Here is a 16,527-nt window from a genome sequence, read left to right on the forward strand (position 1 = left end):
ACTGCAAACAGCATCAGTAGTAAGATGTGTGTCTTAAATAAACAAAGAAAGCAGCTCCTCTTTGTAATAAGTAATACAGAAGAGACAACACGCAAAATAAGGGGAGAAAAATGTGAAAAATATATTTTCTACATTGTATTCATCAACTATATGTTTGATGTATTGACAGGATTAGGTATATTCAAATGTGATTTTAGAGAGTTTTATGTTGAAGGCCTTCGCATTTGTCAACAGAGAAAACCGACTGTATTCATCAAAGAGGGGAAGGAAAAGACAGGTGTACCATGATGATGGCATGGTGCGCCTGTGCTGGTGTTACCTTCAACCATTTTTAGTATTCATTATAATGATCAATTTTGTGGACCATTGAGGTGATGCTGCTGCCTTGAATTGCTGTTATGGAATACATAAATAAGTTTGTCAAACTTCTTCTTTTATATGCTGTAAGGAGATAGAGAGACAGAAAGACATAAAATAAATGCTGGGGTTTCTTTTAAAATACTTTTGAATTAGATTTTTATGAACATCTGATAATTTCCTGTAACATTCATAGAAATGGGGAAATCAGCTCAGAAAAATGTAAATATATGCCATTCATTATGTTTAATATACTTCTCATCCGTTCAAGTAGGTTTGCTTTACATTTCGATTATCAGTGAGAGAAAAGTCAGAGTATATACATATTTTTAATATTTCACATTCTTCAGAAAAGACAATCAAAGTCACCAAGTCATTAATACATATTTCTATTGTTTTACAACTTAAAATGTACAATATAATAATTTATTATTACAATTCATATAACATGAGATAAAAGTATTTGAAAAAAGGCATTGGTTATCTTCAGTAAAACAGTATCCATGGCTATGAAAATGTGGAGTCAGAAATCAGCATTAAAAGAAATGGACATCCCTAAAATCACAAATTCTCCGCAGTCCTTTGCAGCTGTTTCAACATAAAGTATTTGGGTACAAGAAACTACTCCAAGATTATGTCACAAATTTTAACCATGTTTTACTAATTCTGCTTTTCAAATATGCTATTTGACATATTTTTATGGTTGTATGTCTAGTTCCACTCACTGATGTGGCTACATTTTTACTGTGTTGTGACTACTGTCATACCTGATACTGCGCTTATCTATTATAACAGAATTTTTAAGCTTTCTGCTATGGTGACAAAGTTGTATGTTATCTTAAAAGTGCACTATGTGGTCTTTCTGATTATTAAGTATATCTATGGATTTATTTAACCCAGTTAAATCAGTCATATATTTTATCATTTTTCTCTTGTCTTTCGGCAGTATAATCCTTGATATAGCAGCCAAAAAGCCAAGAAATACTGTAAAGCATTTACTTTAAAATCCTCTGTGTGCCACAGCATTGTCTATTCACTGTGTGTCTTTAAAATGAGAGGATTTTCTATTGCAATGACTTTGTCTATGGAAAGGGACAAAATGGCAAAACAATTCCGGAATGCAAGTAGCACTGAAATTTGATTGTAGAGAGAACACGGTGATGATAAAAATGCCACCAATTCTGTATTTGCATAATTTTAAGGGGCTGGTGGTCATCAATCTGTTGTCAGTCAGGATACCAACAAAAGCCTTGCTGTCGTAATTGATCTATCGGATGTAATACAAGTCTAATTACAGTTTCTCACTTATTTGAAATCACTGAAGCAAAGCTTTATGTGTTTTCTAATAAAGTTGAATTATAAAACAAGAAATTTTCAAATGGCTTTAACATATTTCAACTTTTTCTCAAATAAAGGTAGTAGTAAAGGCAACATAATTTATGCTTTTTTTAAAATTTATTTAAATGTTCCAGGTAAGCACCAAAGCACCAAAAAGGAACAACAATATTACATTCAAAAGTATTTAAACCAACCAGTTTCTGTCTTGACTGAATGATATTTTACATGTTGAGACTGCAGCTTCTTCTTGATATGTGATCACTGGCTTTTTGCAATTGAGAAATATATCATCTCCAGTTTTTGCCCACCTTCTGTCTTATAGTAAAAACCACACAAAAATCTGTTTTTCAGTAGCTTCAAGATAACGTCCAGTGAGTTATGAGGTTTTTTAAGACTCTTCTGGTTTTTAAAGCCACCAGTCACTTGAGAGACGTTCGCTTCAGAGAGGGCAATGAGGTTCATCGACCACTGATGTCTCTTTGCAGGACCCAAAGGAGAAAGAAACTCCTGCCTCATCGGAGTTTGGTTTTGCTGTATGTGTTACGCTGTACAGAAATGAGCTTCTCCATGCAGGTGGTGCGGCTTTCATGTAAAGAGCCATACCACGTATTTCCGGGAGTCCGGCCTTCTTCGCCTCGGCAGTGGACATATGTCATGGTGTCGGTGCGACTCTGGATGTGGGTGCTGTGCAGGAGAGACCGGCAGTAGCGGCTGATCTTCTCCACCCTGTGTAGAATCAAGTTAGCTTTCCTGGAGGAGGAGAAGCCAAGGAAAATCACCAACTGACAAATATAATTTAATTAATCCCATCAACATTCTCCCAAATTTAATTTGACATCAGGACTTGAGACAGAAAGAAGCAGAATCAACGAACAGACTTTTTCTTTTCTTAAAATCAAATTACAAATGAAAGCAAACAAGTCCACATGCATGCAGTGTAATAATAATATATGCAGTGTTGGTGACTACAGACAGATACACAGAATACTTGTCAAAAAGGTGTAGAGAGAAGTGAATTATTCTGTAATTGATGACTCACATCACTGCTGGAAATTTACCGCATCTGATTTTAAAGTGCCAATTGAAATCAAACCCCAAATTAATGGAAGGCTGCTTTTGATTTTTTTGTCTTACAGAAGTGGTTTTGTCCTCTTTTGCAAAATCAAGAGCACTTACATTTTAGTATCACTCTTAGTACTTCTGGCAATGAGTAATGGAAGCCTCAACACACTTGACTGGAGGGTTTTTATTGTCACATGTATTTGTCGAGTAAATGTATTTGCAAATGATCAATATGTGGGCTTTCGCAGGAAAACACAACAAAAGCAAAGCATTTAGTTTTACTAAGTTTAAATATTATAGAAAAATAAGATTTTTCTAATAGTGTATCCAAAAGATGTCATTTCATGATGTCCAAAATGCCCTTGCTGTAAAACACAGTAAAATGCTTTAAACCTTCTTTACACTAATTTTGTGCTAATAAATTATTCAAAAAGAAGTGGTTTGGTTGAAAAGGAGGCATCTGAGTAGCAACGCACAGGAAACCTACAACTTGTGTTATTTCCAAAGTGAAACCACATGAATCAGATTAAAATGAATCCAACTAATTTACAACAACAGCAGTTCATCACAATTTATTGGTGAAATTCTATCATACTGACAAATATTTTACTGGATTAGATTGACTGGATCTTTGGGAATGTAACAAGACTGTTTTTCAGTTTTACTGATCTGAATTAGCACATGGCATTTTTGACGAGAGGCCCGACTTATGTAAGTGTTTGTTTGGAAATGGTGTGGATTTTTGAGGACATGGAAGCTCAAGAACTTTGGGAGGTCAAAAGCAAGTCCTTTGATGAACCCAAATGTGTGTGTTCACGAAAACAGAGGAAGAACTGTATTCGAACAACACAGGTACTATAATCTGATTTGTGATTGGATGTAGATTCAAACAGGTGATAGACAGATGTGACCTGTTGCCAAAATGACAGCAACAAAAATGTCCTTTTTTGTTTGTCATTAGACATTTCTGGGATGGATGGAACAAGGAAGGCACCCTAACATTCACTGTGGCACCTGATCTAAACAGAACCTCAAATATGACACTCCACCCACAGATGATGCAAAGAGGTCTATCTGGTGCCACAAAGTCAACAGGTGCATCTAAAAGGAAAGAATGAAAACAGATGGCATCATGCTTTGATTTCCACCTCCACTGGTTGGTTTTATGTCTGCATGAAAGCCCAGCTTTAAATGTTACCAGAAATTGAAGAATTTCAACTGTGTCACTCCCGTCAATCCGGTGGGACCACCAGTCCAACCGACATGAAATTGCATTTTTAGATCCTGTGTATTTATTCTGTTGAACTCACCCTGTCTCTTGAACCAAGAGACAGCGTGAACGAAACCAAAGAATTTTGTCCAGAGTCTGAATGAGCCATTCTGTGTGTAAAGTCATATTTTAATTTCAAGAAGATGCTTCAGACACACACATCAATTTCTTTCTTGCAAAACAGACACACACACACCTACAGGACAATCCTACAGTATGAGCTATCATGTTATTGAGCTCATACGGACACCAAAATGAGGAAAACACATGCGGAGAAGGGCAAAATTCCATTTGTTTTGAAAAGCAGTGTCTGCTGAGCATCAACATCTGTCTTTAGTTAAGGAAGGAGTACAGACATCCTTTTGACTTATTTGCAGAAAAAAAAGAGGGGGGGTGTTTTCTCATTTCCCTTAAATTCTTACATCTGAAACAACAAAATACCAACACATCATCAAGGGAGGGAGTATGTTAGTGAGGGACAAATTTAAAAACAACAAATGTCGTTAATGATGACAAAGAAACTAATAAAAAAAAAGCTAATTTAGAATATTATTTCCGTGTAACCTTTCAGGGAAGTCAAAAAATGGCTTTGTGTTATTTAACCAAGTAATTTATTATGACACAAAAACATCGCCAAAGGAATGCAACTACGACTGAAAACAACAGAAAAAAGAGATTGGTGTGTGGGAAAAGAAAAAGTACACTACAGGCAGATTGTGTTCACTGAAAGAGAAATATGAAGAAAAAAACAATGTAGAGAAAACAATGCAATTATGAAAGGAGCTAGTGTTTGGTTGTAACGTCAGCGGAGGTTTGGGGGCTCCAGGGAATCTCTGCTGCTGAGGGATGGGGGGGCGTGGGGGTGGTGGGGTGACTATGCTTACGTTTCACTTGGCCATTCTTTTACCTTTTAAAAGGCACCACCAATAGAGTCTGCTTGTAAATTACCCCAACCAGGCTAAAACCTGCCAACTTCAGGCAGTAAATAATCCATGCTCACCCCCCCTCCCTCACACACACAGGGCTGCCCACACACAATGGTCAACTCGTGCCTCCCACACCCCTTCGCCAATCAGAAACAAGCATAATCTTCCTACAGACAAAAGTTATTCCATAATTATTACACTATTTATGACTTGAGGCAAGTGCTTCTGGCGGCGGTGGTGGACAAACCCGAATAGTTGGCTGTGATTTGAGGTTTTCTCGATATCATGTGTTTGCGACCAACAGCTCGGTCAGACGTACTTGTTGGGCTAAATGTTGTTAATGAACGTCCTCTCACGGCTTTGGTAATCGGAAATCTTCCCTTGTGTTTGCATTGTCGTAACGTCTCACTATTTGCTCTCACAGCAAATCAATGGGAATGTCCTCGTCAAGAGGGTCACAGAGTGGCTTTTTTTACGAGAGAGAAGAGGAAATGGAGGTGGTGGTTGAGTTAGTGTTAGCCGACTATCAAGTTTAGTGTTTGCCTTGGCTGTCACACACTGTTTTGGCATCACCATGGTAATGCAAGGGGCGATTGAGTTTTTACAGTGACCTTGCCCACTTGTCCCCCAGTAGAAGCACTTTGGAAATATGGGGGAAGGAGGCAGCTGGAGCAATTGTGCAATTGCCTCCTATTTAGAGGGGCGAAAACGATGCAGACATGATAATTGGCTTCAATGGTCAGAATCTGGCAGCACCAGTTCAGACAGCTTAGTTTCTGTTATGTAAGAAGGCTGCAGCCGAACCTAAAGAACACAATGCAATTAAACAAGATGATAAATATGTGATAAAAAGTAACAAATAGGGGAAAATGAGGACAAATTTACACAAGGACACTACTGTAAGACTTAAAAACACAACTTTGGATGACTTCTGGAAATATTTTCAGCATTTTCAAAGTTTGCCAGAGAAAACTCTGGCTCCATGGTCTCACCTGGGGCCCAACTCATCCTCGCTACGCCACACAAAGTCTCCAAACTTCTCATAGTGTGAATTGTAGTGGTGCTGGACTCTGTATAGTAGTGGAGGAGGAATCTCCATCAGTGTGTTGTAAGCCATCTGCTGCTCCTTGCCACTGGTGTAACCATTGTATAAATTATACACCTTGTCTGCAATCTCTATGAGGAGATAAGAGACAGAGGGGAGACACAGATTGGCGAGAGTTATGAAAAAGAAAGCAAGTAATTAACAATTTCAATCTTTCAAGCAGCTTGGTGGCTTCAGAAAGAAATATGGTAAACTCAATGCAGCAGGGACCAAGGCACTACTTTTCCCCCAACTCACCTCAACAGTCAGAGTCATCATTCTTATCATATTAGTGAATGAATGACTCTGAGCAAGGATAACAATGATGTATGAACACCGTGAAAAGGTGAGTTATAATTGTATGAACGGATGTGAGAAATGATGTGCAAAAGTACAAGAAGACAGAGAATACAGGAAAAAAATGAAAATACCCTCAGCCCGGCTGTCATCCACCATGGGACAGGATGTTCGCACCGAGACAAAACTCGACTCAGAATGGCTGCCTCGACTATCCACTGCATAGAGAGTAAACCTGAAAAGGACAAGAAGCAACAGAAGCATTTTAATGAATTTACCACCCCCCACCCCCCTCCCAACACAACTTAAATTCAAACGGCAGCAGCTTTTTTTTTTTTTGCATGTTTCATGCAATGACATGTTGTGCTTGTACTGTATTTGATAAATTGACACTTTGGGGTTCTTCAGGAGGCATCTTTTACATAATGTTGAGGTTTAATGTCTGAAAATGAGATGAGGAAGGAGGAGTGAAGGGGCATGTGGCTCAACTCCAAGAACTCCATAAGCACAAAAGTTCCTCTCTCTGAAAATGTCAAAGATTGGAATATTTTGGCTTCCATGACAGACTGGTGGACCACTCTGGGCCGCGATAATATGCAACGTTGAACAACAGTTCAAGACATCGCAATAGGAGATGAGACATGCTCGGAAAATGTAACGTATCCCAAGTCAATAAAGGGCCACACAGGTCTGAACAGAGAACAAGTGACCTTTATGTGTCTTTTTCAAAATGCCAATCTGTGTTCTTCTGTATAAGAAGAAGCACAAGGAGGAACTGGTCAGACTGATTCTGAAAGAAGATCAAGGGTGGCACAGAATGAGACAGGGGGGGTTGATACCATTCTCATGAAATTTTTAATTGATGCTGCAGCTCCCTGTGTCATCATGAAAACCAAAATGGATAGAATTACCTTCATGTTTATATGGACAAAGTTCCTGAATAAAGAATATCATATCTTGCATGTATCACCACACAACACAGAAAAACCTGGTGATTCAATACAAGTAAAATATTGAGGAAACAAACTGCCTTAAATAAATGCATTTTTTAACTTTTATGATTTAAATTTTTGAGAATTTACTATTTTGCACAGAAGTAAAGTGCTTATTTTTAAAGTAACTTGATAAAACAAAATAAAATAAAATGTTAATTAGCTAGTAGCAAAAAAAAGAAAGCAGGTTTAACTTCAGGTTTAATCAAGGAATTTTATCAAGTTGACAGCCAACATGATGATATATTTTTTTTAATTTTATTTTATATACTCTTCTCATCTCCAAAGGGAAATTAAGAGCACACTCTAGTAATTAGTCAGTCAAATGCACGCACTCACGCACACACACACAAGGGTGCCTGTAGACATGTGGTGGGAGGTATAGTGGGAGGCAGCTCCTTCTCGGTGTGCCCCTAAATAAGAAACCTCTAAAAAGGGACGGCACCTTGCTCAAGGGCGCCTTGCTCAAGGGCGCCTTGCTTAAGGGCGCCTTGCTCAAGGACGCCTTGCTCAAGGGCGCCTTGCTCAAGGGCAGTTCGACAGTGCTCGGGAGGTGAGCTGACACCTCCCACTGTTAGCTCACTGGGTAACAGCGAGAATCAAACTGCCAATCCTGGGAACATTGGACAACCTGCTCTATCTTGAGCCACTGCTGCCTGTTAGGGTTTGCTCTATTATAACTCCAGAACAACAAAAAAATATTGTAAAATATTTTAGTTAAAATTCACAAATCTTTTAAGGTAATCGGTTTCCTTAAACTGTTTGAGTTTGACTTAGTCATATTTTAAAGTCACTTATCATTCAATATTAAACTTATTAATATACACTGCCTGGCCCCCAAAAAAAGTCACCATTTGGGTTTCAATGAGCAAATTGCAGTGTTATGATCACGGGGTTGCTTCGGTTGGTCAAGTCTAGGCTCAGCAATATTATTCAGCAAAAAAATTAAGTCAGCTGACTATCTGAATGTACTGAATGACCAAAGCTACAGGCAGTCCCACGAAATATTAGAGTGTGTGTTGTTTTTTTTGACCGGGCAGTGTAGTTTTGTTTAATATCTAATATTGTCTAATGAGTTTGAAAGCTATGACAATAAGCTATGTGTTTATGTTTATTTATCTTTCTTAAGACAAACCTTAGGTATTGTTTCTTATGAAGTTCTTATTGTCATTTAAAAATGTGTAGATGTGCTGAATGTTTTGTTGGAGTCTCACTGTTTGCATGTACTGTTACTGAAATCTCATTTACAAGAAATGAGAAGTGTTTATGACTAGTTGTGAACAACTGTAAGCTTTCAGCAGTATTTCGAAAGAGTAACCGCAGTAAAAACAGCAGAATGACATAAAGAAAACCACAAAACACAGTGAGACAAATGATCAACTGAGAAGACATTCCAGCACTAAACACTTCTAGAAATGCATGAAAATAAACAAATTGGGATGTGATTGTTTGAACAAAAATGTCTTTTCTACCCCAAACCCAAACTGTCCCAATGCTGTCAACTGATGGTTTCATTTGTAACATACATGACCTGTTTGGAAATTGCACGCATATTTTGTCTGGCCTTGTTGTTCAGCAGGATGGATGCGGTATTCCCCAGGAACCTCACAAAGCTGGTGGAAGGAGCCAGTGAGGCTCCTCTGATCAGCAAGGCAACGCCAGCATGTAACAGTCACACAGTTTACACTGTGTGGCCACATAACATGCAGATGGATACAATGAGGTATAAAGGGGGTGGGGGTGGGGGGTGGGGGGTAACAAGGCGGGACTTTTATCGAGGTAATTCGTTGTTTTTACTGTTTTTGGATGTTTTAGCTGTTGGAATCAATGGCAGGCACTGTTTCCCCCTTACACAACCCATAAACAAATTACAAGATTGTTATTTACCGTAATGAAATTTTATCTGACAGTAGTTAACTTTGGAGATCTGCATTTAATTTGAGTAAAAGAGGGGATAGCATTCTCATTCGTGCGAGGAATTTTGATGCTGTACTGAAAATACACGGGAAGCTTTTACAACTTTTGGATCGCGGGCGTGAGAAGGAGCCTCGGCTTCTGGTCGAGCTCGCAGGAAGAGGACTTGAAAGACGGTGGTGCAAAGAGCTAGAGATGATAAAGATCGTCTGGAAGAACAAAGGAACCGGCAGTGGTTTGGTCTGCCATGAGAATGTCATAACTTCAAATAAAACAATTGGCAAAAATGCCCACACACATCCCCAGACAAAAACTAAAGTCAACATACACACACATAAAAACACACTTTCTTTTTATTTCCTTCTTGTCTTTCATACAACTTTATCCTGTCTATCACTAATTCCGCATTTCTAAATATATATATTTTCAGATATACTTCATCTGGAAGTGGTTCGGTTTGTCTGTGCGCCGTACTTTTCCAAGCTCAGCAAACAATGTAGTGGACAAATGGCAGATTAATGCTCAAGTAAATCAACGAACGCTGCCATTAAAGAAACCATTGTCCTCTAATTTAATGAGACGGTAGAGAAATGGCCAAACAAGAGATGACGAGACAGAAAGCTGAGACAGGTGGGGCAAGCAGGGAGGAAGAAGAGAAAGTGAGAGTGAGGGATGATCAATTAGGACAGTATTTTTGGCCTGCTGAGAGAAGCCGGTGCAGTAGGGGATGCCGTTTCCATGACGTCAGCATTGGACACACATCAGTTGAGCCAATCCACCAATCAATCAAGGCCACAGAAAAATCCTCACCGCCTGATGTATTTATGGTAGCTCACAGTATCTTGTGAATTTAAGTCTTCCCATCTAAAGTGGTATTACACTGGTGTAACAGCCCTAAATAAAATTACTTTTTGTCTCTCCCTGTAAAAGGAAATACAACTTTAAAAACTGTCTCAGCTCGGGATGATCTCACATATCAGCAAAACTCACAGTCTATGATATCATCTCATTAAAAGTTATATGGCATATATTCTCACTTGGAAATGAAAATAAGAATCACTCCAACAAAAAGTGAGGCTCCTTTTCAACCACTTAAAAATATTAAATAATCTGATCTGCCATCAGTTTTTGTGGTAAGCAGCACTCAACTGTCCCACAATCAATTATGGTTCCCGCTGCCTCAGAACAGTTTAAATTAGATTGTAGAGCTGATATGCCTCCATTAATAAGCCACTATAAAATATAAGACAATAAATTAAAAACTAGGAGGAGCTTTTGGTGAATGCAGACCAGAACCAAGGCCTCACAAAATAAAACATTTCTATAAATCACTTTAACATAACAGGTGGATTTGCGTGAACGTACAGCAAATACATTTAAGAATACATCATGACAGGCTGATCACTAAAGCAACATGTTTTGTGTGTTCCTAGTCTGTCGAATAAATAGGCATCAGTATACCCAGACTATTGATAACAGGTCACCTATATTAGCAGTGTTGCAGTTCTAGCCAAGGTCACAAAAATGCAGCAAAATGAAAAGCTTCCACATGCTTTTCTATCTGAGGCTCAAACTGGTAGCACATTAAGGAAACAATATTATTGATATTTACTTACACTTTTTGCTTCCATATTTAGAGGAATAATGACATTTAAATGATCTCAAAAGGTGATACAGATTGAAATTTAATAAATTACGGTTCATGAACAATTCAGCTTACGAAGAACCTCTCCAAACCAATTGTGTTTGTAGGTTGGGGACTGTGATTGTGATTACTCTCTAAAAATCCAGCTTTCCTAATGACGTGTGCAACTTTTCATAGAGAGAATAGTGCTTTAGTTTGGCAGGGACCATGAGGCCCATAGCAGCCATGGCAATGATCAAAAGTCAATCCCAGTGGAGGTCTTATCAGGCTCTGGATTAAGACAAGTGGCTTGAGCTGCAAACAGATGGGCCCACAAACGTAATACCGACGAAAATGCTGCTCTTATCAAAAAAAATAACACTGCCGAGAATGCCTAAACAAAGATAACAGCGCTGCAGTGTTGGGGATCAGACATTGGATGCAGGTTTTTGAGAGTAGATTTCGGACCTCTACAGATTACACTAATGGTTACGCTGTTAACATACAGGAAATCACTGGCACCACTTCCACTACAAAAGTGCTGCATCTTTTTTAGCTTAATGGTAGGTTCATATTTGAACTTTCATATTTAATACAAACTTAGGACATGAGACATTTAATTTTCTGTGCTGGCCACGACGTGGAAGATGATGCAATTAGGGTTCAGGACCATGGAAAAGGGCCAATCACGCAAACATGGCAAGAGGATTTAGCCTAATGCAAATGGTCTGTAAAACGTAACATTAACATCCCATAGATTAAGATTTAACGTCATGTCAAAATAACTCAGCAAATATCAGACTAAGTGAACAGTTTGCTCTGATGGCAGACTTCATGTGGTCTTTTCAGCTTTCCTGTTGGCGCGTCGAGCAGGAAACAAATATACAAGGTATTTATGTAAATAGGGATGTTTTCTGGTTTGTATATGTAATAATGATTGAAGATTGATAAATTCTAGCGTCTTCCACGTCTCACTAGTCCAGACATCCATTCATTTCATCCATTCACACACAGAGGCTACCATAATGGTAAAGTCAATACCTGCTAATCATGAGAGATTACAATTCACACATTTACTCTGCTGATGGAACATGTGCAGGGGCCACATGGGGCTGCAGGGGCCTGGTTGGAGCCGTTAAGTGGATGACCTGCTCTGCCTCCTGAGCTACAGCTGAGTAAGTTAAGCAGGTGATATTTTCATTCCTCTACTCCTTGAAAAGCAACCAAGTTAGGCGCTTACGCATATATCACTCCATAGTGTACCAAGGAAGTGCGTAATCATCTGTGAGTGCTGACTGCTTTCTGGCTCTTGCACTGGATTTTTTAAATAATCTTTTTTCCTCATTTAAGTGCCTACAGTAGTTCTGAACAGTTGTTGTGCAAAATCCTTTCAAACATGGGCTGCTCTGCTTTTTTTCTGGGTGTTCCCTCATGTGAACCCGACAGTTACTGACAGCATACTTCAACGTTATAGTTAGATTAATTTTAAGACCATATGGCACTGCTGTTACTGGAGACATTAATGTGAAAGAGATTATTGTCGTTGCCACGTTAATCAATCCACCCACCGACAAACCACAATAAAAAGTCCTTGCTATGATTCTAGCACAGCTTTTCTCTCTCACCTGGATCCCTCTGATGTTTTTGACCAGATTAAATCAACTTTGCTTGACGTCACTTCTTCCTCGCGTTTAGCTCATATATTATCTGAGGTTGTTAACGTTCCTCACACAAAATCCCATAACAATTGTTTTTTTATTTCCTCCATTCAGTCATTCATCTTGAGAGTCTCTTATCATAGCAGCCAGAGCCATATGGATCTGTTTTCTCCAACATTATCTTCTTTATTTGCATTTAATGGTGACGGTCCTCAGAGAGGCAATGTGGCAGTTCCCAAAACAAACCAAGGCCACCAAACAGCACAAGAATTACAAACATAAGACACTTAACAAAAGTCAAAAGGATGAGAAGTGTTTCGTGGCAGTCACAACAACATCTGGTTAGTTATTGCTTTTATAACTTTGTTTCAAGATATAGAGGGAAACAAATAGTGCTTGACGAAAATGCACACAACAGCAATGCCCAGTAATAATATTTCCAATATAATACAGTTCAGCAGGGCAACACTTAACCATGCAGTTGAACTAATAATGTTCTGATTATCAACTCTAAGAAATCCACAATCACTGGGAGCAGATAGACTTGGGTGCACATTTGTAGCTCCTCCACATTCACTTTTTCTAGATGATATCTTAGGTAGAAGGCTGTGACAGCGTTTAATGACATCTGTCTATAAGCAAAATCCCCATCAAAAAAATCTTTGTAGAGTGGTCAACAACTTCCTAAAAAGGGATCTATGCTCATTACAACCAACTCTTTTCTGACCAAAGAGAACATAAAAGAGCGGAAGCTTCAACCACTCCTACCACAAAGAGACGAAGTACGCAACTCCTCTAGTTAACTCGACCCAGCTGTTGTTCAGGCGTAGGTAACAAAATTCACCCCCTGAAACCAAATAACATTTGCAGTGGGAATTGTAGACACCCGTGGGAGGATGTGGTGATAGTTCCTCAGTCATTGTTGTTTGGGAAATATGCAAACATGGCCACAACATGATGTTTAATGAAAGGTCTTTATGTAGTAATGGGGAATACTGAACTCATAAAAATGTGGTAAGAAACAGAATCAAGTCAATTGGGTGGCAGTAAAAATCAAGTTGAGACCAGGAACAATATAACAACATAAAATAATATTGAAGGTGAGTTAAGGCTGGATCGTCAAGTGTTGGTAAAACAACGCACTCTCTCATCATGACCTAGTCTTAAAAATGAAAAAAAAATCAATGGCATTTGCCGACCAGGACGGCTAAAACATATCATGACTTATCAGAATATTATTTATCTGTAGATGTGTGATATTTCCTCTCAGTTATCACACCTGAGTACTCAGCACTGCATTTGCACACCCAACCAGCACCTCTGATTCTGGCCTCTCTGCAGAATAGGAGGAAATCCAACACCTATTCAGGAGTTTGATACTATTTCTGTGCATCGAGTCAGGTCTTCAAATCCATATCCACAGCCAGCGCTCGCTTTCATATAACCCCTGCACCACAAAGGTAACATTCCACTTCTATTAAATTTTTTTGTAGCCAGGGGTCAGCACACCTAAACCTCCAACTGTGCTCCTGTCAGACTGCATCAATACAATGCATCAATGGCCTTTTTCTAACATTGCATGTGATGGGCCACATGGTGGTGGACCGGTGCTTTTTCTTCCAGCTGAGGCTGACTACACCTCATCGGTACAGGTCCAGCCACAAGCAATTACCTACAAGATAACCAGGTATGCAAGCATTTTATCTCCCTATATCATGTGATATATGGGACTATACATGTACTCTTCTTTTTTTATAGATGTGAACCATACAGACATTTAGAAGTCTAACGTTTTGGAAAACTTCCATCATCAGTTTACTTTTGGTAGATGCTACAAGGAGCTCCAGAGTTGGAAAGTTCACAGGGTTATACAAGGCCCTCTCTTTTTAATACATAAATAAAACAAATTTGGTCTTGGAAGTTCAAGATCTATTTTCTAGGAATTTTTGTACCGATTTCTGGAAATCATTAGAGACCTTCCACATAGGGGTCTGATTTTTAACTGTTGCATACACAAAGGGAGAATGTGCACACTAGGGCTATATGTAAACTCTCACCCATGCATCCCAAAAAATTTGCAAATGGGGCCAACTGGCAACATAGGATGAAGAGGTGAATTCATGGCAGATTATATAATGACGGCTCTAATTTCATTTAATGTCAAACAGAATTTAAAGGCCCCCATCATCAGAAGCACAACAGTACTATTTGTACTATAGCATTCTCCTCCACAATAGTAAAGAAGAGAGAGAACAAAACTTAAATTGTGTTCACCAGCATACTTGCATCTATTGTTGCATGGATGCATTTATTCATGTTTCCAATGCTGGAGGACAACATGAATGAAAAAAAAAGATATCCTATCTCACCTCCACCAAACTCCTGAGCACTTCAATATCTGCCTCATAAATTGTTTTGCATGATTAGCTGTAAATACCCATAAATTGGCAGCCTCGTTTTTATGTGTCCATTAACCAATAAATGGATGAGTATGGTGGAGTTGAGGGTGTATACCAGGCCATATATGCACGCACACACACACACACACACACACACACACACACACACACACACACACGCACACACACACACACACACACACACAGGCATAGTGTGGTATATACCATATGCAAATGTATTTTATTTCTGCATAATGAAGTAAACGCTGCCTGCACGTTTCGTGCATGGTTCAATAAACTTGATTGTTGATTCTTTTTTGGTGCACACCAATTTTGACCCAGAGACAAATGATAACATGTCTTATATTTATGCAGAAAGTGATTAAATATAAGAGCCATAATACATCAGTTACTCAGTAGAGAGCTTTTTTTCAAAGGATATTGGCAGACTTACTTGTAGAGACTGTCAGGTTCCAGGCACTTGAAGACCACAGAATAAAGTACAGAGTGAGGATGGTCTCCAGTCCTCCTTCCGGCAACAACGCATGATGAACCCAAACCGGAGAATAGATCATCCATCAAGCTCAGAACCTCACCTGGTAAACATATGAAATTAGAGAACAGGAGAAGGAAGGATGAAAACAGATAAGGAATGAAAGGCAACATTAAAGGCTACTTTGGAAATATACAATTTTACCTTCTGAATTTCTTTTCTCCAAACAAAAGAGAAAAGCTATCTTGCAATATTACTATTAATCTATTGGTAATTTAACAAAATAATGCAATATGTTTTGTTTTCCCCGTATGTTTCAACACAAAAAAAGCACATTTATTTCATAAATTCCTTAATTAAGGCAAGCAGCTCTTTCCTTATCAATGATGTCCAAGTTAACAATGGTATCATGAGTTCCCAATTCAACCTGAAGTTAAATATTAATTTCACTGCCAGCTAATCCTAATACTCACTATAGGACTGCGTGTATAGAGCTATATTATAGCCCTTTCCTTTATGGACACATGGAATTGTTACTATGATATCTTATGGAGCACCCTGGTGTCCCACAAAAAGCTACTTCACAAGTTGTGAAATATACTTCATGTCAGCTTACGGGAAAGGTGAGCGATGCACACTTGCTCATTTAGACCCACACATGCACATTGCCAGTTTCCAGTGCTCATGGGGGTGATGGAAAAAAGAGGGAGCTGTCAAAACAGTTTAAAAGCTCTCAAATGGTTACATTTCCAACTATTTCTACTCGAGGTAAAGGGCAGCTTAGTTTTAGCTTATGATACATGGGCCAACTTATAAACACAGGGAGTAAGTCTGGCCAGTAGTGCACATGGGGATGGTAAGAAAAGGCTGCAGAAGAGAGGAAAAAGTACTGCACGAATGAGTGATCTGACCTTTTCACAGAAAGAGCTCTGTGTATAGAAGGTTTCCCCCAACACATTCTTGTACTGTTGTAGGGTTACTCTTTTGAGTTTTTTACCTTTTCAAGCATAAATCCCAAACTAGACTATTTTAACCTCATAAAAACTTGTCTCGGACTGCAAAAGAAACAATTGATGACAACTGCATTATGGCTAAACTGCGATACAGTGCACC

The 16,527-nt window shown here is 38.8% G+C and overlaps 1 protein-coding gene across 3 annotated transcripts in view; it reads right to left on the minus strand.

The window, feature by feature from the left end:
* Nucleotides 1-595: 595 nt before the first annotated feature.
* The window catches only part of LOC137608178 (astrotactin-2-like), a 230,328-nt gene continuing 214,396 nt past the window's right edge, over nt 596-16,527 (minus strand). For all 3 annotated transcript variants that reach the window (XM_068334322.1, XM_068334321.1, XM_068334320.1), the window contains 4 exons: nt 15,376-15,517; nt 6,469-6,569; nt 5,946-6,129; nt 596-2,445 (listed from right to left, as the gene is read on the minus strand). In XM_068334322.1, coding sequence (XP_068190423.1) covers nt 2,208-2,445; nt 5,946-6,129; nt 6,469-6,569; nt 15,376-15,517 — 665 coding nt within the window. In that variant the 3' untranslated portion in view covers nt 596-2,207. The remainder of the gene's footprint in view (nt 2,446-5,945; nt 6,130-6,468; nt 6,570-15,375; nt 15,518-16,527) is intronic.

This window comes from Antennarius striatus, chromosome 15, assembly GCF_040054535.1.
Source record: "Antennarius striatus isolate MH-2024 chromosome 15, ASM4005453v1, whole genome shotgun sequence".
Taxonomy (NCBI): Eukaryota; Metazoa; Chordata; class Actinopteri; order Lophiiformes; family Antennariidae; genus Antennarius; species Antennarius striatus.